Source organism: Gymnoscopelus braueri, assembly GCF_963280865.1.
Source record: "Gymnoscopelus braueri genome assembly, chromosome: 14".
Classification (NCBI taxonomy): Eukaryota; Metazoa; Chordata; class Actinopteri; order Myctophiformes; family Myctophidae; genus Gymnoscopelus; species Gymnoscopelus braueri.
In genome coordinates, this window is record NC_137619.1 from 38,245,800 (window position 1) to 38,265,812 (window position 20,013).

At 39.4% G+C, this 20,013-nt stretch overlaps 1 protein-coding gene across 1 annotated transcript in view; it reads right to left on the reverse strand.

Annotated features, from left to right (window-relative positions):
* Window positions 1-20,013, reverse strand: part of LOC308100635 (uncharacterized protein) — a gene marked incomplete at its 3' end in the record, with an annotated part of 59,163 nt that overhangs the window by 11,181 nt on the left and 27,969 nt on the right. Inside the window, exons 2-6 of the mRNA XM_080449700.1 lie at window positions 16,514-16,618; window positions 16,042-16,212; window positions 13,877-14,019; window positions 13,550-13,647; window positions 13,332-13,453 (exon numbers count right to left, since the gene is read on the reverse strand). Coding sequence (XP_080305826.1) covers window positions 13,332-13,453; window positions 13,550-13,647; window positions 13,877-14,019; window positions 16,042-16,212; window positions 16,514-16,618 — 639 coding nt within the window. The remainder of the gene's footprint in view (window positions 1-13,331; window positions 13,454-13,549; window positions 13,648-13,876; window positions 14,020-16,041; window positions 16,213-16,513; window positions 16,619-20,013) is intronic.

A 20,013-nucleotide genomic window follows, 5' to 3' on the forward strand; every position in this document is an offset into this window, starting at 1 on the left:
GGGATTTGGTCTGTTGACTGTAACCTGACTGCAGACTTTTTTTTATTTTTATGCAAAAACAGTCTGGCTCGACAGCCTGTCTGGCTCATTAAGAAGAACACACTAACTGAGGGGGTTTGGCCTGAGCAGAAATCCCTCTCTTGGCTCCCTGGTTTGTTTGCTTGTATGAATTCATTGATTTAATCCTTGGTTTAGATGGCAAAACCACCCCAATGAATGCAGTTTCATGGCCTGGATTGTCTTCCTGACTTGAACGAATCTAATGCTACATTATTTGTTGTGTTGTGTAGTGTTGTGTAGTTGAGTTTGTGATGTAATGTGCTCCTTCCTGTCTGTGACAATTTCTGGCTCCTGTCTTGGCTTGTTCACACTTGAAAAATAAATTGTTTACCTGGTTAAATTAGCGTTAAAGAAAAATAAAATCAGACCAACACTGATAAAAACATTTTGATAGTTATAATCTTATATAAAGTTATCATTTCTGAGGGCGCGGTCCCACGGCACTTTTATTTTACCTCTGGGGCGGAATCTGCCATTGCTTTGTCAATGCAAATGTGTGGATTCTCCAGAAAAATGCGTAAGACCATGACTCCATCAGCATTTACATTGACAAAGCATTGGCCATGCCAGGCTACCCTACAGGCTCACCTGCCAATTAACCCATTCAATCCGGGAACACATCTGTGTCATTTTAGATGTCTTTGGCTATTCAAAATTAGCAGATACACAAGCTCATAGATTGTAGATCTGCTATTGTTGAAAAGAAATCGTGAAAATGTGTGCAAATCTTTGAATATTTATATACATTTTTAACTAAAATCTTTGCTTTTGGGGGTCCCTGGAACAAAATATTTTGAGATGGGGGGGGAAGGGGGGGGGGGGGGTCCGCGGACAAATACATATAATTTTTGGGGTCCTTGACGTGAAAAAGGTTTGAGAACCACTGATATTATAGCAACATACGTTCGAATTTGGAAGACATTTGTAGAATCCCCCAGAAGCAAAAATTTGAGTTAAAAATGTTTGCTTTTAAAAAGCATTATATATTGAAAGATTTGCACGAATTTTCAAAAAATCGACAAGCTCGTGTACATGCTATTTTTTAACAGCCCAAAGTATAAAATAATGGTTGGGCCTGGACTGGACTGGGCAGGTATATTTTACCCATCTGTGCCACCCAAGCGCCTCAGGCATTATGTTTTGATCTTTTCTGATTGCATTATTCAATAACAAAATGTTTATAGAATACCTGTGGTGAAAAACGGCTAACCACTGACACCTGCAGTTTGCAATGCAGGCATCATTTGTCAGTGTTTTCAGATAGGATCACATGCTGTCTGTTTTTAACAGCATCCCTGGCTAATAAGACAAATATGCCTTAATACATTATAATTATATTTATTTTAGAAACGGTTCATCTTTCACTCAATGGGGCAATGCCCGTCGCAAGTTTATGATGTCGTTTGTCCATGTGTGTCCATATGAGCATCAAATCAATATTTTAAATGTTTATTTTGCACATGCATTCCATAAATTCCTTAGGGCTAGACCACACATGGACAAATGACATCATCAACTTGCGACGGGCATTGCCCCTATTGAGTAAAAGATTTTGAGAAGTTTCTAAAATAAATAAAATATTTAAGGTGTTTCAAAAACAATATTTTAGTTATAGAGGGCAATTATAATGTATTAAGCCTTTTAACAGCACTGTAAGTAGTAAAGCATCAACAAAGCATTTTTGAAAAAGGAACGCCTTTGTTTCTATTTGCTAGTTTTGAATCTTAGACCTATAAGACCTCTTTGAATCATTGCCCAATAGTCTCCCATGGCCCTTTTCATTCAGCCTTAATGCACTGCAGCGCTAAGTTGATTTTGGTGCATTGGTGGATATAATTGATACTCTATTGAGACAACATGATACAAAATGTGTCAGTAGTGGATCACTTAAACTAATTCATGTTTTCTAATTGAATGCCGCAACCTTTTTTTTTCCTGGCACTAAGCCATCGCACTCACAAAGCAAAGCAAAGAAAGCTGTGCATGTAAAGGAATTAGATATTTGATTAAATGCCATCCTTTGGAGATTCCAATCAGTAATTGTGGAAGTCAGAGTTTATATAGAAGACCCGTGCGGGAATCTTGAGTGGACCACACTGCTATGGCTATTACAGGGAAAGAGTAGGACATGAAACGGACATGAAAAAAAACACAGTAAGTACATTGGGAGAAATGTCATGTTGGTAATTTTAGTACCAATTTTAATAGGATCCTCTGTCACAGTTCAAATGATAAATGACACGGAGCCAGGCTTTTTTATCGACTAGTTGACATTTAAACCACGGGATGATTCGCCTGCTTATCAAGTCATCCCCTCTACAAACAAATGTCGCAATGCGATTCTCTAAACAGACTGTTGTGTAACGCCCCCCCCCCCCCCCCCACCCATCTCCTCATGCCCCACCTTAAGTCACCCACTGAAACAATCAGCCCAGTAGAGCATAAAGACTTATTGACACACACTTTCTCAATAGGCAGGGGGGTGAAAATCGGATTAACCCTGTTAAGACTGGGAACGCATCCAACGTGTCCATTTTTAGATTTCTTTGGCTGTTTCAAAAATAGCAGATATACAAGCTCATAGCGAGTGCCGTGCGCTATGAGCTTGTAGATCTGCAATTTATTGAAAAATCATGAACATTTTTGCAAATCTTTGAATATATATATTCATTTGTAACTCAAATCTTTGCTTCTGGGGGATTCTGCAAATGTCTTCTAACAGTTTTTGGAAAAAACTTATGTTGCTATAATCAATGGCTCTCAAACCTTTTTCATGTCAAGGACCCCCAAAATGATTATGTATTTGGCCGCAGAGCCCCATCCCGAAATTCACTTTCACAGTTATTTTCGTTTCAGACAGTGACGGCTCTGACCAAGCTGACAAATCTGTCAGCTTCCATGTTTTGAAGCCGTTCCTTTTGACAGTGAAGCTAAGCCTGCCTTTGAGGAGCTGATGACAGTGACATTCAAAGTTGTTTTTCCAGAACCATTCAATATCAACCATCAACCATATGTTTAGACGTGGTCGTTTATAGCACCGCTCTAAGGATGCTGATGTTGATCCGTCCGTCCGTCCGTCCGTCCGTCCACCCATCCATCCATCCATCCATCCATCCATCCATCCATCCATTCATCCATCCATCCATCCATCCATTCATCCATTCATCCATTCATCCATCCATCCATCCATCCATCCATCCATCCATCCAACCGCCACTTTGGTCTCAGACAACATATGATAAACTACTGTCTGGATTTCCATGACATTTGCTTTGCACCTTCATGCTCCCCAGAAGATGACCCTATACTGATTTGAGTGACCCCATGGCTTTTCCTCTAGCGCCACCCTGTAATTTTCAACTTTCAAACAAGATGCCTCAGAATGTAATTGGCGGATGAACCCTACTGGATGGCAGGATGGCAATGTCGGTCGGTTCAAACCACATTTGTCTAGTTCAGGGGTCTTCAACGTTTTTCAGGCCAAGGACCCCCTAGCTGAGAGAGAAATGTGGCAGGGACCCCCTCTATATTGGATAAAAATTGTGTTTCAGATAAAAACTATTTTTTAAAAACTTGGTCTGCTCTTTTTTCCCTCTACACCAAACCTCTTTTCCGAAAATAGCCGATCTACAAGCTCACGACGCCTTGCAGCGCGTTGTGAGCTTGTAGATCACAAATAGGGATGCTAGGGCTAAGTGGTTAATGTAAAAAAAATGATCCTCCTATTACACAAAGATTTGGCGGACCACCTGTAGTAACTCGAAGGACCCCCTAGAGGTCCCGGACCCCATGTTGAAGACCCATGGTCTAGTTGGTTCTAAGGAGCAGCACAGCCTCAGCTAGCGGGGCTAGCGGGGCCTTTTGACTCTTCAGTCTTGTTCTTAAGTCGTGCCCACATGCTTTATATGGGGATTCCTTATGTCTTACGTTGCTACATATTTTTCATTTCATCTGATTAATCTTTAAAACCTTCCTATAATTAGGAAATGATATACAACTTCATTCCATTTATATTGTCAGTATGATACAGTGTTATAAATTGTTTTTAATCAGTGATTGCGTTGGAAAAATATAATGGTACTGCATACTGCATAGAATAACTCGACGCTATTTGCCTTCTTTCATGTGATAATTCAGTTTTCCCCGTTTAGTTCATGCTTAAAGGTCAAGTCCTTAATATTAACATTTAACGTGACATAATTCAAGGCTGTGAAGACCTTTGGATATGAGAACCGACTACATGACATGAACTTTAGCTCTCTTTGGAATCAGTAAAGCATTTCCATATCATTTATTTGTAAACGTGTTCCTTCTGGCAAACATTTCAATTGACATTATTTCAATTGAATGTAATCACACTGAAAATGTTAGCAGACAATAGAGCCGTGTTTTCAATAATCACCGAATCCATTTTTATTCACATGCATAAAAATGACATCTTTTGTGTGTATCAGCACACACAAGATTTTAAGGTCACATTGTTTTTATGAAACGTGACATTTTTGAGCAAATAATGTCAGAGTGGATAATAAGGCCAACATTGCAGGTGACTTTTTCTTTCGAGTTTTATTTTTAGAGCAACCTTTAAAGACACCATTACAGTAATTAACCCATTAAGACCTAAGGCCGAAATTCTAAATTCTAACATAAAAAATAAAAATAAATGATAAAGATATTTAGTTCCAGGGACCCCCCCAGAAGCAAAGATTTGAGTTACAAATGTTCGCTTCGAAAATATATATATTCAAAGATTTGCACACATTTTCACGATTTTTCAAAAATAGCAGATCTACAAGCTCATAGCGCGGCACTCGGTGCCGCGCTATGAGCTTGTATATCTGCTATTTTTGAATAGCCCAAAGAAATCTTAAAATGACACAGATGCGACCTCGGTCTTAATGGGTTAAAGTGAATTAAACTCAAAATCTAAGTTTTTCGAAATCCTGCTTAGTGGGTAGAGAGGCCATCAGAAAGTCACCGGTTCGCCTCCCTCCCAGTCGAAGTTTCCCTGAGCAAGGGACACTTAACCCCTATCAGCTCCCCCCAAGCGCTCATCATCAAGCTGAAAGGGAATTTCCCCCACAGGATTAATAAAGGTCTACCTTTTAGGCTGTCTTTGTCTTAATGTGGCTGTTTGAAATGCAGGTCTGAGACCACGACCAGATGTCTGGCTTGGTTTGTGCTTTCTACTGTAACATTACCGACTGAAGCCGAGCGCTGAATTTTAATCATTCTTGGCTCCAAAAACAATTACTTCAGTTTTTATTTGTTTAATTTAATACAATTCTGGCACATCAACCTCCTCAGCAATCCGTCTCCCCGGGGCCCAGCGTCTAGCGCATTGTAAAGGGGATAGACGCCCCCTCTTTGCATGGCCGATACCGACAATAAGACAGTCCAACCTACTATACTACTAATCGTTGATTTGTTCAGTGCATTTGCTCAGTGCTTGTATTGGACCATTGTCCCCTGGTGATATGGTAATGTAATGGTTGTTTGTCTGTATAATTATGGTAACGTGCTTTGTTGTTTTCCATTATCTGAGGCAGTGGGAGCTTGTAGATGTTGAACAGAAGAGGCAGTATATGGAAACTTGGGTAACCCTGTCGTCTTTTTGTCCATTTCAAATTGACAAAGTAGTTACCGTCCTTAAGTAGGATTCAAACCAATTTAGTACTATGCAGTGGTGGAAAAAGTACTCACGTTTCTTACTTAAGTAAAAGTATCAATACTGCAATTTAGAAATACTCTGTTACAAGTAAAAGTCTGGAATTCAAAATTTACTTGAGTAAAAAAGTACAAAAGTATTGGCATCAAAATGTACTTAAAGTACCAAAAGTAGAAAGTAGTCATTACGCAGAATGTTCCATTTCACAAGTTTTCAAATCTTTTGAAAATAGCAGATCGCATTGCGACGCATTGTGAGCTTGTAGATCGGCTATTTTCAAATGGCCAAAATGTATATAGGGCTGAAGTGGTTAATATATGTTTTGTAATAATAATCAAAATCTACAAAGTAACTAGTAACTAAAGTTTTCAAATAATTGTAGTGGAGTAAAAGCACAATATTTACCTCTGAAATGTAGTGGAGTAGAAGTAAAAGTACTGAAAATTGGAAATACTCCAGTAATGTAAAAATACCTCAAAACTGTACTTAACTACAGTACTTGAGTAAATGTACTTAGTTACTTTACACCACTGGTACTATGTAATTCATTATTTGTCACTGTATATTTGAGCATACATTTTACCCATCCTATAATCATTAGGAGATGTGAGCAGCCATTGTGCGTTTAGACGCTCGGGGAGCAATTAGGGGTTAAGAGTCTTGCTCAGGGACACACATCGACACATGCCAGAACGTCCCACCCAGTTTTCCAGTTGGTCTTGTATTGCTGTATGTTGTGGTTGACTGTCTAATGCAGCACTGAGACCCAGTAATACTAAGACTGTTTGTGTTTATGTGGATGTCAATACCTTAAGAGGATCCCTGGCTACTAAGCCAAATATGCCTTAATACATTATAATTGCCCTCTATAACTAAAATATATAGTTTTAAAACACCTTGAATATTTTATTTATTTTAGAAACGGTTCATCTTTCACTCAATAGGGGCAATGCCCGTCGCAAGTTGATGATGTCATTTGCCCATGTGTGGTCTAAGCCCTATGGAATTATTTTGGAATCGTGTGCAAAAAAACATATTTAAAATATCGATTTGATGCTCATATTAACCTCAGGAAGTATTAAGTTGGTTTTTATTTTCACATCCATTTAATAAATTCCTTAGGGAATGAACCACACATGGGTGGGCAAATGACATCATCAACCTGCGACAGGCATTGTCCCTATTGACTGAAAGATGAACTATTTCTAAAATAAATAAAACATTCAAGGTGTTTCTTTACATTAATTTTTGTTATAGAGGACAACTATAATGTATTAAGGCATGTTTGGCTTATTAGCCAGGGATCCTTTTAACAAACAAATAACACTTGTACAAGATCTGTAATACTGTAGCTAAACAAACTGCCGTGTAGTAGATCTATGGCCTGCTTCCATATAAACTCTGATGATTGCCATATAATGCAGGCTTGGTGCATTTGAGATGGCATTGTAAACACTTGTTCTGGTGCCAGGTGTTGGGTGCTGTCCCTTCCTCATACTCTGTGTCTTAACCCTTTCTATCCCGGAACGCATAGCTGTGTCATTTTAGATTGTTCAGCTATAACCATTATTTTATACTTTCGGCTATTCAAAAATAGCAGATCTACAAGCTCATAGGTGCCGCACTACGAACTTGTAGGTGTGCTATTTGTTTTGAAAAATCTTGAAAATGTGTGCATATCTTTGAATATATATATTTTTTAAAGCGAACATTTGTATTCACAAATCTTTGCTTCTGGGGATTCTACACATGTCTTCTAAATAAAAACGCATGTTTTTTTTGTTTTTTTTTTATACAATTTTTATTTATTTTTCAAGTAAAACAAACAGGTGAGATCACCAAAGCACACAAGAGGCCATATACAGGGAAGACCAAGACAAAAAAGGGAAAGGAAAAATAAACTGATAATAATACACATACACACATGTAGACATACAAAATAAAATAAATAAATAAATACAAAACCCGGTCAGACAAACAAACTCACAAAAAGCTAAATAAATGAGAGCAGTCAAACAATAAACATGCATACATGCATTAGATGGAGACATGCATACATGCATTAAACAAAAACAAAAACATATGTTGTTATAATATCAGTGGTTCTCAAACTTTTTATGTCAAGGACCACCCAAAATTATATGTATTTGTCCGCGGACCCCCCCATCTCAAAATATTTTGTTCCAGGGACCCCCAGAAGCAAAGATTTGAGTTAAAAATATATATACTGTATATATTCAAAGATTTGCAAAAACATCACGATTTTTCAAAAATTGCAGATCTACAAGCTCATAGCTATGAGCTTGTAGATCTGCTATTTTTGATTATCCCATGGAAATCTTAAAATGACACAGATGCGTTCCCGGTCTTAATGGCTTAAGAAAGCCTATTACCGTACAGTACTTGGCATCTTTACTGCAGTGAATTAAGTGCTAACATTTGTTACCAAACTGAAACGAGGGACGTAGAGTGGCCGTCTTTGAATGGAAAGGTTCCCCGTTCGATCCCTGGCTCCTCCTGGGTCTGGCTGCATGTCTAAGTGACCTTGAGCTAGGCAGTGAACCCCTAAGTCAGGGGTGTCGAACTCATTTTGGGGTCGGGCCAAATTGGTCAAATGGTGACTTGATGTGGGCCGAAACCAGTTGCGGACGCGCATGCGCGCCCACACGCATTCAGTCAGCATCTGTTGTCTCAGACACTGCCACTAACTACGTAGATCACTTTTTTTAATTTAGAATAATTCAATTTGAAGTTAAACAATACCTGGTAATGTGTGTGGGTGGTTAGGTAATGATTACCATGTTTTAAGCCACGTTTTCACTACAGTGCCAGAATTTTCCCAGCAAAATAATTAGATCTAAGAACAACAGTGGTGTAAAGTAACTAATTATATTTACTCAAGTACTGTACTTCAGTAAAGAATTGAGGTATTTTTACTTTACGAAAGTATTTCCAGTACTTTAACTTCTACTCCACTACATCTCAGTCACTGCTATAACTACAGTATATCAAATTCTTTGCCGAAACCGAATACCGAATATAGGAAACACTTGGCCGAATGGCTGAAAATTATTATTAAAAAAATATATATATACCTTGTTTTAAATATTATTTTGTACCATGCTGTCATGGCTATGCCTCTGTTGTAGAGCTACATGATTATGGCAAAACGTATAACTATTATCCATATTTAGATCAGTTATTTAAAACATATTTATTTATTGTGTAGAATTATGTATTTACTATTGTGTAGTACTAGTAATATAATACAATATGTCTCAAAACATTAGCATGCCATACAGTTGAATTATTGCAAATTAGATAAATATGATTTCAAGAAATTAAAGCTAAAATTGAATAGCCTAACAAAAGAAAATATAATCTCTGCAGTTGCATTATTGCACACAGCCAAAATGCATCAATAATAGGCCTGCCATTCCTTCCTTTTGGAGAAGTTACTTTCAGTTTAATTTCAGAAAGACACACACACACACACACACACACGCACACGCACACACAATCAAAGTCAAGCGTTCACAGCTGGTGTTAATTATTTTGCCCTGCGCAGGCTCTTAACTATCGCTGGTTATCCTACTAATGTGTCACCCTCTGACAAGTGGATTCTACTTTTCAAGATGAGAACAGCAACACTGGTTACAAAGTGGGGGGAGGTGGGGGGGCGGGGTGCGGGGAGGAATGCAGCCACTCTCTACTCCTTCAGATGAGAGACGCAACTGATATACTTCTCCATACAACGGTGTTTTACCGGATTTGTGACGCTGTTGAAAAAGCGCTCTCTCCAGTACAGGTAGAGTTGAATGGTGATGGTCCTCTGTATGTTAAAGGTAGGGTAAGTGATTTGCTTTGGTTAAAATAAGTGTTAAAATAGCTCTATATTCTGATAGCACTCATTGCTATAGAGTGTTTGTTCAGTAACAGAAGTCTCCTTGTTTCTCCACCTCTTTATTAAACAGAAAATGCATTTTCGTTTCAGTTTCAGTTTCATTTCCAATTTTATCCAACCAGGACAGAGAACTCAATCAGGATATAGATTAAACAAGTGCAATTGGAAGTGATGACGCTAAGAAATGAGCAGGCAACATTGGAACTGGAACACTTCAAATTAAGCACAAATTAAGCTTAAAAATGGGTACTTTCTCCTGATTGGCTGAGATTTTGACACCTACCGGAAAATGTATTTTCTGTTTATTAAAGAGCTGGAGAGACATGGAGACTCCTGTTACTGAAAAAACATTCTATAGCAATGATTACTATCAGAATATAGTTTTTTAACCTTTTAGCAAAATACTTTTTGTTTTAACCAAAAATATCACTTACCCTACCTTTAAGTACAATACTTTAGTACATGTACTTAGTTACTTTAAACCAGTGCAAAGCAGCCTGGGTACTGTAGGTCAGTGTTTCTCATAGAGGTCTTTTTTGATTGATCAAACACTTTATTAACAGTTTGCATTAAGTACAGAGGTACAGTTATACAATGATGCTAAAAGGATAACACAAAACATCCTGAGAGCTTGTTTCCATTGTGGTCTTATGTATTCAATTCAAAAAGACATATAAAGACATACAATACAACCGTATACAATAAATCATCAATACTAGGAGCACAAATTGTAATATTTACAGAAAAACAGTGGGGGGTCATTTATTTTGTCAAGCTAGAAGACTTTTCTAGATCCAGTTGTAAATTGCAGACAGGTTCTCTTTTATGGTGGTTTTGAAGGCCCAGAGACCCCCAGGGTCCTAGTAAGTAAGTAAGTAAGTAAGTAATTTTTATTTGTATAGCACATTTCACAGAGAGGACTCACAAAGTGCTTTACATAAACAGAAATAAATACAGCAAAAAACAATCAAATGAAAAGGAAACAGAACAAAAACACAATGCATCTCAGAAAAAACAAAGACAAAAAGCAGACATATTTCAGCATTGGAGGAGAACCTCAGTGACATTACCCAAAAGCTTGTTGAAACAACAGAGTTTTTAGCTGATTCTTAAAAATAGTCACAGAAGCTGCAGCTCTCAGGCCACGCGGGAGGGCATTCCAGAGTCTAGGCGCTACAGACTGAAAAGCTCTGTCACCTTTGGTGATTAACCTGGTACGAGGAATGACCAATAGACCCTGGTCTGCTGACCTCAGGGACTTGCTGGGCACATATGGTTCCAGCAAGTCAGTTACATATGCAGGTGCCTGGCCATGCAGAGCCCTAAAAGTGAGTACCAGGACCTTGAACTGAACTCTGAAAATTACCGGAAGCCAGTGCAGAGATGCCAAAACTGGAGTAATGTGACACCTTCTGCTTGATCTAGTTAACAGTCTTGCAGCAGTGTTTTGAATAAATTGGAGGCGGTCTATGGATGTCTTATTGAGGCAGGTGAGAATTGAATTGCAATAATCAAGGCGAGAGGAAACGATGGCATGTATAATCATTTCAAGATCAGAATGGGAAACAATCGACCTTAACTTTGCAATGTTCCTGAGATGGAAAAAACAAGTGCGGGTCACCGATTTAATGTGCGTGTCCAGGTGCATGGCCTGATCAAAAATTACCCCAAGATTCCTGAGATTGGGGCTCACATTATTTTTGAGGGACCCAAAGCCACCTTGCATGCAACACCATCAGAGGCCACAATGAGCACCTCGGTTTTGGCCTCATTCAACTGGAGGACGTTACTTGCTAACCAGCAAGGTTAGCCATAAAAAAACTTTAAACAGCAAGGTTAGAATTAAAATCGTCAGGGCAGTCAGGGTTAAAAGAGCAATACAGCTGGATGTCACCCGCGTAAAGGTGGTAGGAGATGCCTTTAAAATAATTTAAAATGTGTCCTAGCGGGAGCAAATACAGTGCGAATAAAATTGGACCAAGTACCGAGCCTTGGGGGACCCCACAGGAAAGGGGGACAGACTTAGACACATGAGGGCCTATTGCAACTGAGAAATATCTACCTGAGAGATAGGATTCAAACCATTTAAGGGCACTCCCTGTGACACCCACCCAATTTCTGAGCCTGTCTGTAATGATGTTGTAACAATCGGCCTTTACCTAGAAAGGACAGTTATTAACTAAAAGGAAAAACAACGGGATCGGCAGGTTTTGAACTTAAATTACTTTATATAATTAGCCACAAATGAAACAATTGTCAAAACAAATGGTAAATAAATAATACAATTCTGGCTTTAAATCAACCTCTATCCCTATACTCTTTCCCTAATAAACGAAATAAATAAACAAACAGATCAACAAAACAATATTTCTTTCACAAGCCCCTTCCCACCCAAATCACAACTTCCCCCATAAACAATAAACAAAGTCCCCACGTCAGTTACAACATTCAGAGAGCGATGCTCGGACGAACGCCCACTCGCTTGACAAACATCAACAAACAATCCCTCTGTGAAGTCCGAACGGCCTCTTGTAACCGCGGTCTCGCGAAAGTCTATTGTGTCCTTATTATATCCAAACGTAAAGTGAGCGGTCGTCCGCACTGACGACTCAAAAGATAACTAACGTTCGGGGTACCCCTGTTACTTGTAATCCACAGAACAGAAAGCTTGGGTTTATCTCACCCGCGGCGGCTCCGTCAGAATTCCTCCGCTCCACGGCGTTTCATCCATACACCCAGCACTCGATTCCCCACGGCGACGCAACGAGTCTGTCCGTTGTCCGCAGGGCTCGTCCGTTCTTAACTCTTGGCTGCAGCTAACGAGTTTAAACTTTATAACTTAAACAGTAATGCTGGCGCCTAGGAGATCTCCTCTCTCTTCCCCTGTCGCTTCTGCTACACCGGTTGTTTGTTCGATTTCCTCCCCCCTGAACCGCACCCTCTATTAGTAACGTCGGGTGGCACAAATCATTCAATCACCCCCCAATCAGACCCATTACCCCTCACGTGAATAGGAAATGTTCATATTGCTCATTGTGTCCAACATGTTACATATCACTCGTATATAATAACATGCATAAGTCGGGCAGATGTTACATATCACACGTATAAAATAACACCCATAGATCAAGCAGATAAATATAATAAATATAATGTGCATTTTGTCACAATGTTGTGATCCACAGTGTCGAACGTAACACTGAGGTCCAATAAAACTAAAATGGAGCATTTACCAGAGTCGGCAGACATCAGTAAATCATTTGACACTTTTAAGAGTGCAGTCTCCGTGGAGTGTTTTTGGCAAAAGCCGGACTGGAATTGATCAAAAATGTGGTGTTCATTTAAAAAAGCTGATTGGCACCAATTTTTTCAAAAATTTGGGACATAAAAGTTAACTTGGAGATGGGCCGATAGTTACTTGGTAACGAGGCGTCTAGGCTTGGCTTTTTTAAGAGCGGCTGAACGATTGCCTGTTGAAAATAGGCGGTCCTAGAGGGGTTCTCTTCAGAGCGCATATCTCCACCAGGTTGATATGCCAACTTCCTCCAGAGGACACGCACGCACGCACGCACGCACGCACGCACGCACGCACGCACGCACGCACACACACACACACACACACACACACACACTAAGCTGCACTTTCATCAAAGACGTTAAGTCAAAGTCAAACGAAAAAAGTCAAAGACATTTTCTCACAGATCCAGTTGAATTTTGTATTGGAACATAACATATTTCTCCATCCTTCTCCATACAAGTTTGAATAAAATACACAGTTCCGTTCTATTTTATAGTTAGCAGGATATCCACTGGCCCAGTACCTGTAGAGTAAACAACATGTTAACCTCATCCACTCAATCATTCACATACAGAGACTTTGATAGAATTATAATAGAACAACTAATAAAATGTCTCACTGTGTTGTCAGAGGTGTTCCATCCACCCAAGTCCATTTCTCCTCAGTCTTTTTCAGACCAATCCAATAATCTGCACCGCCCAATCCTCTGATGAATTCCTGATCATATGACAATGATTGAACATAATTTATTTTCTCTAATAGATATAATCATGGAATCACAAAATAAGCATTTTTGTGGATGATGGACACCTGGGCACCACATGCATGTACGCAGTTTACGCACGCGCACACACACACACACACACACACACACACACACACACACACACACACACACACACACACACACACACACACACACACACACACACACAGATCCACTAACCTGTTCTTCTTCACTGTCAATGACCACCAGATCTGCTCCTGCATTCAGACATTGATCTCTACTTTCATTCCAGGTTTTCGCTTCAGCAGATCTGTAATAACAGCTGCATCCAAACTTCTTCCATCCAATGGGACACCACTTGTCTAAATATTAAACACAAGTTTTATTGATTCAATGCACTTATAATCATTCTAATACGTACTGCAATTGTGAAATACTGAAATACTAAACCAGAGTCATAAATTATCTGATTAATGTTAGCATAATGATGAGGTTTTACTACTAACCAAAATATGGTGATGGTGATAAACCAACAATGATAATGTTTTAAAGGCCACATCCACACGGAGACGATTTTAGGTGAAACCGCATACGTTTTTAATCGTTTACACGTTTGGTCCACACGGAGCCGGCGTTTTGGGTGCCCGAAAACGCACATTTTAGAAACCGGATCCCAGAGTGAATAAATCTGAAAACTCCACCCTTGCGTCTCCGTGTGTACAACCAAATACGCATCTTTCCTGAACCGATGACACTAGCTCCACCTCTCGCTTAACCCGCATGGGCCGAGCACCCCCCCCCCTGCATGCACCGCTCCCCCCACCGCGCCCCCCCCCCCCCCCACAACAAACACCCCGACCCCGTCAGCGTTGCGTTCGTACTACTTAACGCGATGGGGCTTTTACAGCGCTGCTCCTACACTACCACCGTCAGCAACAAGTGGACATGGAGTAAATGTACTTAGTTACTTTCCGCTTAGTTACTTTTTAATGTATTTTCACGTGCATACAAATGAGCCATGCGGTCTTATAAGAATGAAAACAAACGCCTTGCTGTTGGCCATGGATCACATGACGGTCGTCTGTTACGACGGTCATGGATGAACTTCACCCTGGTGTTTGTACTTTCTCCATTTATAACCCGTACATCTACATAAACATTCATATTTCTAATATAAAGTGCTGACCCCATGGCCACGGATGTTACAATTATGTATGGGCCCGCATAAGTACACCTATCTTCCGTATTGTTCAATAAAAATCATTTTAATCGGATTGGTGGCTATTGTCTTCGAATTGTCTCCATTGGCTTTCATTTACGCGACCCTATCGGTTGGGAGGAGTATTGCACGCTGATACATTATAACTCTATGAGAAATTGGCCGCCGATCGGATTAAAATGCTTTTTATTGAACAATACGGAAGATACGGGTACTTACACCCACTCGAAGTGAATTGTAACATCCATGGCCATGAGTTAAGCACTTTATATATGAAATCTGAACGTTTATGTAGTTGTATGGGTTGTAAATAGAGAAAGTACAAACACCCGGTTGAATTCAGCCACGGTAGTGACGACGTTCGCAACCTAGCTGATGCGCAGCATCTCGACTATAGTTGACCAGTGGGTCAAATTCATTTGGGTGGAAGAAGTACTCGGATATTTTACTTAAGTAAAAGTAGCAATACCACAATATAAAAATACTCTGTTACAAGTAAAAGGCCTGTGCTCAAAATGTTACTTGAGTTCAATCAAAGTAAAAGTACAAAAGTATTGGCATCAAAATATACTTAAAGTACTGAAATGTTTGAAAATAGCTGATCTACAAGCTCACAATGCGTTGCGATGCGCGTTGTGAGCTTGTAGATCGGCTATTTTCAAATAGACTATTTAAAATAGGGCAAATAATGTATGTTTTATAATGTAATGATTTATATCTGCAAAGTAACTAGTAACTAAAGTGTTCAAATAATTGTAGTGGAGTAAAAGTACAATATTTTCCTCTGAGATGTAGTGGAGTAGAAGTAAAAGTATTGAAAATTGGAAATACCCGAGGAAAGTAAAAAAATACCTAAAAATTGTACTTAAACTTAGTTACTTTCCACCACAGCACCACCCACATGCCGACCATATGTACTTAAGCGTTTTCAGTTTGTGGTGTTTTTAGTGGTTTCGTGTGGACACACACATTTCTTGAGACGATTCCGTGTGTACGGTAAACTTTTTGAAAACGACTCTGTGAAATTTTTTAAAACGTCTCCGTGTGGATGTGGCCTTAATCTATGTTTACCACTACATCTCTGGCTGACAATAATTAAAATGTCAATAATAATCATACTCTAATTAAATTCCTTCCAAAATGTTTGATGATCTCTCTGTCTCACCTGCACATTTAAGCTGCTTTACTTCTCTTTGTAGTTGCTTTCTCTCAATGGTCAGGTTGTGGTTGTTGATCTCCAACAGGTTTTTCTCCACAGTCAAGTTGATATATTTGGTCAGAAGCAGGTTTTTCTCCATTGTCAGGTTGTTCAGTAACTGGTCATTGGCTGGGTTACCTGTAAAGGAGAAAACAGTGATGATAAACTACTGCTATACTGTTTATGATGAGGGGAAGCATCTGTGTGTAAAATTAACTTTGTGAAGAACAAAACTCAACGTTACTATTCTCTTTTACATGCATATGTTACGGTCTAATCTGTGATTAGATCCATAACCATATTAATGAAAAATGTGGGTAAAAAGACTAATCACATCAAGGTTTAGGGTAATGCTGCAGTGGTCTTCAGTTGCCAGAGCAAGAAAATATCAGTGACAAACTCCCTGAGTGAGTGATGTGGTAGTTTTAGATCTACTCACGTTGTACAGCCTGGCCGATGATGACAGCCATCAGGATCAGACACAACATCCCCAGACATACAGAAACCACTCTGAGAGGGTTTCTCCACGTGTTAGAGCTCTGTCCTGTAATGGAATGAACAACTATAGGTGTGCAGAGACTAAAGATCAAGACATGAGTTTAAAAGCCCTGCTAGCTACTTCCAACCTGATAGTGATTTAAACCGTCTAAAATACACGCTAAAGGTACAAAGAGGGATACACTTTTAATTATTTTTTTTGTCACTTAGTTTTTTATTAGATTTTTCACACACACACACACACACACACACACATACAACATATACAAAATAAAATAAAAACAGTGGGAGACAGACTACGCATACGTAAAACAAAAGATCAACAGGGAAACATATCATTTCAATTCAGTCATGACTGTAATATCACAAGGGCTTGAATTATTTGTTATTATTTTTGTTTATATTATTTTTCCTCACTCTCTGGGGGAGCCTAGGTATATCGTCTGGTTCTTTATCTAGTCATCCTCTCATTATACTTTACATCCCCTCTTTATCATTAATTTGCTTCTCAAAATCCCCCTCTTTATCTGAATTATACTGTGACTTCAAAGAAATGTTCAGTTCTTTTGTACTGTCTCCACATATAAAAAAAACAAGACAAAAATGTGACTTCCAAACACGGGGTAAAAAACTCCGTGACCCCTAAACCCTCCTAACAGGGTGTGGGGGCAAACCCCATCCTAAATGGGGGCCCCACCCTAGGCAACTAGTTCTAATCCCATCCTTGGGTTTCCCCAGCACCTAGCCATCCTCCTCTTAACATAAAAACCTCTCTGTTGGTACATTTCCCCCCCAAACAGGAAAACAAATATTATATCTATGTGTTTATGATATCTATAATATATATATATAACAGTTGTGCAACGAGGCAACAGTGGGCCCGGGGTGGTCACCGTGGGCCCTCAACACCATACATACACCTACAAATCAGTCAGTCTCTCCACGTTCAACCTCTCTTCATTCTCATTCGCTACAAGTTAGCTCACTCACGCCCTCATACGCATCCCAGGCGGTTCATTTAAAGGAGAATTTTGGACTACGTTTTTCTTACCTTTTCTATGATGTTATGATATCTTAGGATGAATGGTACAGTAGAACAATTTCATAACTCCATCCCGGGTCCGCCACAGCTTAAAACGTGCGCGGATAGGCCTTGCGCTAGATCGCATATTTTAATAGCTTTTTTTAAATTTATTTTTTTGTGAGATCTGATGTTCATAGTGACAGAACACTATGCAACCAAAAAAAAATAAAAAAATAATCTAAGTCTCGCTAGACGAGATTGAAATCTCCAGATTTCAATCTCGTCTAGCGAGACTTCTGTCAGTGTTCTATCACTATGAACGTCAGATCTCAAAAAAAAAAAAAAAAAAAAAAAAAGCTATTAAAATATGTGATCTAACGCAAGGCCTATCCACCCACGTTTTAAGCTGTGGCGGACCCAGGATGGAGTTATGAAAATTTTCTACTGTACCATTCATCCTAAGATATCATAACATCATAGAAAATGTAAGAAAAACGTAGTCCAAAATTCTCCTTTAAGACAGTCTTTGTTCATTCTACGTGCTTCGCTGTCTCAGCCGGTCGTACAGATGTCGGGTTTCAAATTCCCACTGTGTCACGCTCCACTCCTCAGCCCTTGGACCTTGACTGCCCTAATAAGGTTTTGGACTTAGGACTGTTCTGTAGTTCATTGTCTCCGCCAGGCCGAAAGGCATGGCGAGAGAGTATGTTTTGCCCCCTGTTCGTCCGTCCGTGTGTCCGTCCGTGTGTCCGTCATTCTGTCATTTTGTGTACAGCTAATCTCCGGCACCGTTGGCTTGATCGCAGCGAAACTGTGCACACACACTCCCTGGATGCCAGAGCAGAACCTCTGCCCCAAATTTTTGACAGTACTCCGACAGTACTCCTACAGATTTTATCCAAATCACGCAAATCAGTACACAGTATCTCTATAGTCATGTGATCAACACAGATCTGTCCAATTTTCCATATTTCATCCTGATTGGCTAAGGTTGGCTTCCAAAGTTTGCAGGATTGCTCCGTTTGCCACTTGAAAATGTTCAAATCAGCCTCATGGTGGTGCTATAAATGGACGATTTGTGTTTTTAACTATAACTGCACCGATCTGCATGAAACTTTGCACGCACACTCCCTAGAGGCCAAGGAAAAACAACTGCCCTGCATTTTTCACATTTGCCTTTCATAGCGCCACCAGGAGGCCGACTTATGTAAAACACATTTTTTGATATTAAGCCTTCAGAATTTATCCAAATTTCACGGCACACTTTTCTTTTTTATATTACTCCTACAAATTCAAACATCATGCAAATCGGTACACATATAGTCAAGTGATCAAGATGGTTCCGTCCAATTTTTCACATTCCATCCTGATTGGCTAATTCCGAACATTGCTGCCCCACAATAACCTACCTGACCTGGCGGAGACCTGTGCTCCGAGGAGCACTTTTTCTAGTTTGTTCTGTATTTGTCTTGTATTCCTGTTCTGTTTGGTTTTCTGTTACTCTGTTGTTGCCTTGGTATTGTGTATCTTATTTTGTAGTATTGTTTCCTGTCTGCCTAGTTACTGTTACCTGCCTGGTCTTACCAGTCCTTGTGATTTGTGTTTCCACCTGTGTCCTCTTAGTCCTCCAGCCTATCAGTGTCCTCTTGGTCTCCCAGCCTATCCCAGTGTTGATTGTCAGTTGAGTTCACCTGTGTCTTGTTACCCCTGTGTCTATATATATGCCCCTGTTAATTCAGTTCCTTGTCAGGTCGTCGTTTGATGTTAGTGAATGTGAGTGTTCTTTTTTTTTCTTCCTTTTTTTAATGCATTTGATATATTATGATGTATTATCTTGTGTCCTTGCTTACTGTAAGTCGCTCTGGATTAAGAGCGTCTGCTAAATGCCTAAACTGTAAACTGAATGTATGTGCTGCACTCAGTTTGGTTAATAAACCATTGAACCTTTGAACCTTGATCCTTGCCTTTTGGTCGTACTGCTTTTGGGTCATTCCTGACCCTCTGCCTCCCCGGCCTCCTCCCTGTGGCATTTAGTTCATATTCATTTGACTAGACATTTACAGCAGACAGAGAACTGAGAAAAATCAATAAACTAAGGAACTGAAATTTCAACCATTACCATATAAAAATATCAAGTCAAGTGCAATCATCAGTATGTTAATCATAAATAATGTTTTTATTATCGTTTGATGTGCATTAAAAAAAAATGTAAAATTATACATATTAAACTATTGGCGTATTCTCTTTGCATTATTTGAATTAGGGATCTGTAATAAGATGAAAAGGCAGTGGCTAAATAGATCTCATGCCCACAATGAAACTGTTGGGGCCCAGAGGGGGCCCTTCTGTTCTAACCTTCTTCAATTCGCACTATATATATATATATATATATATATATAGTGGCTCAGTATTTCATT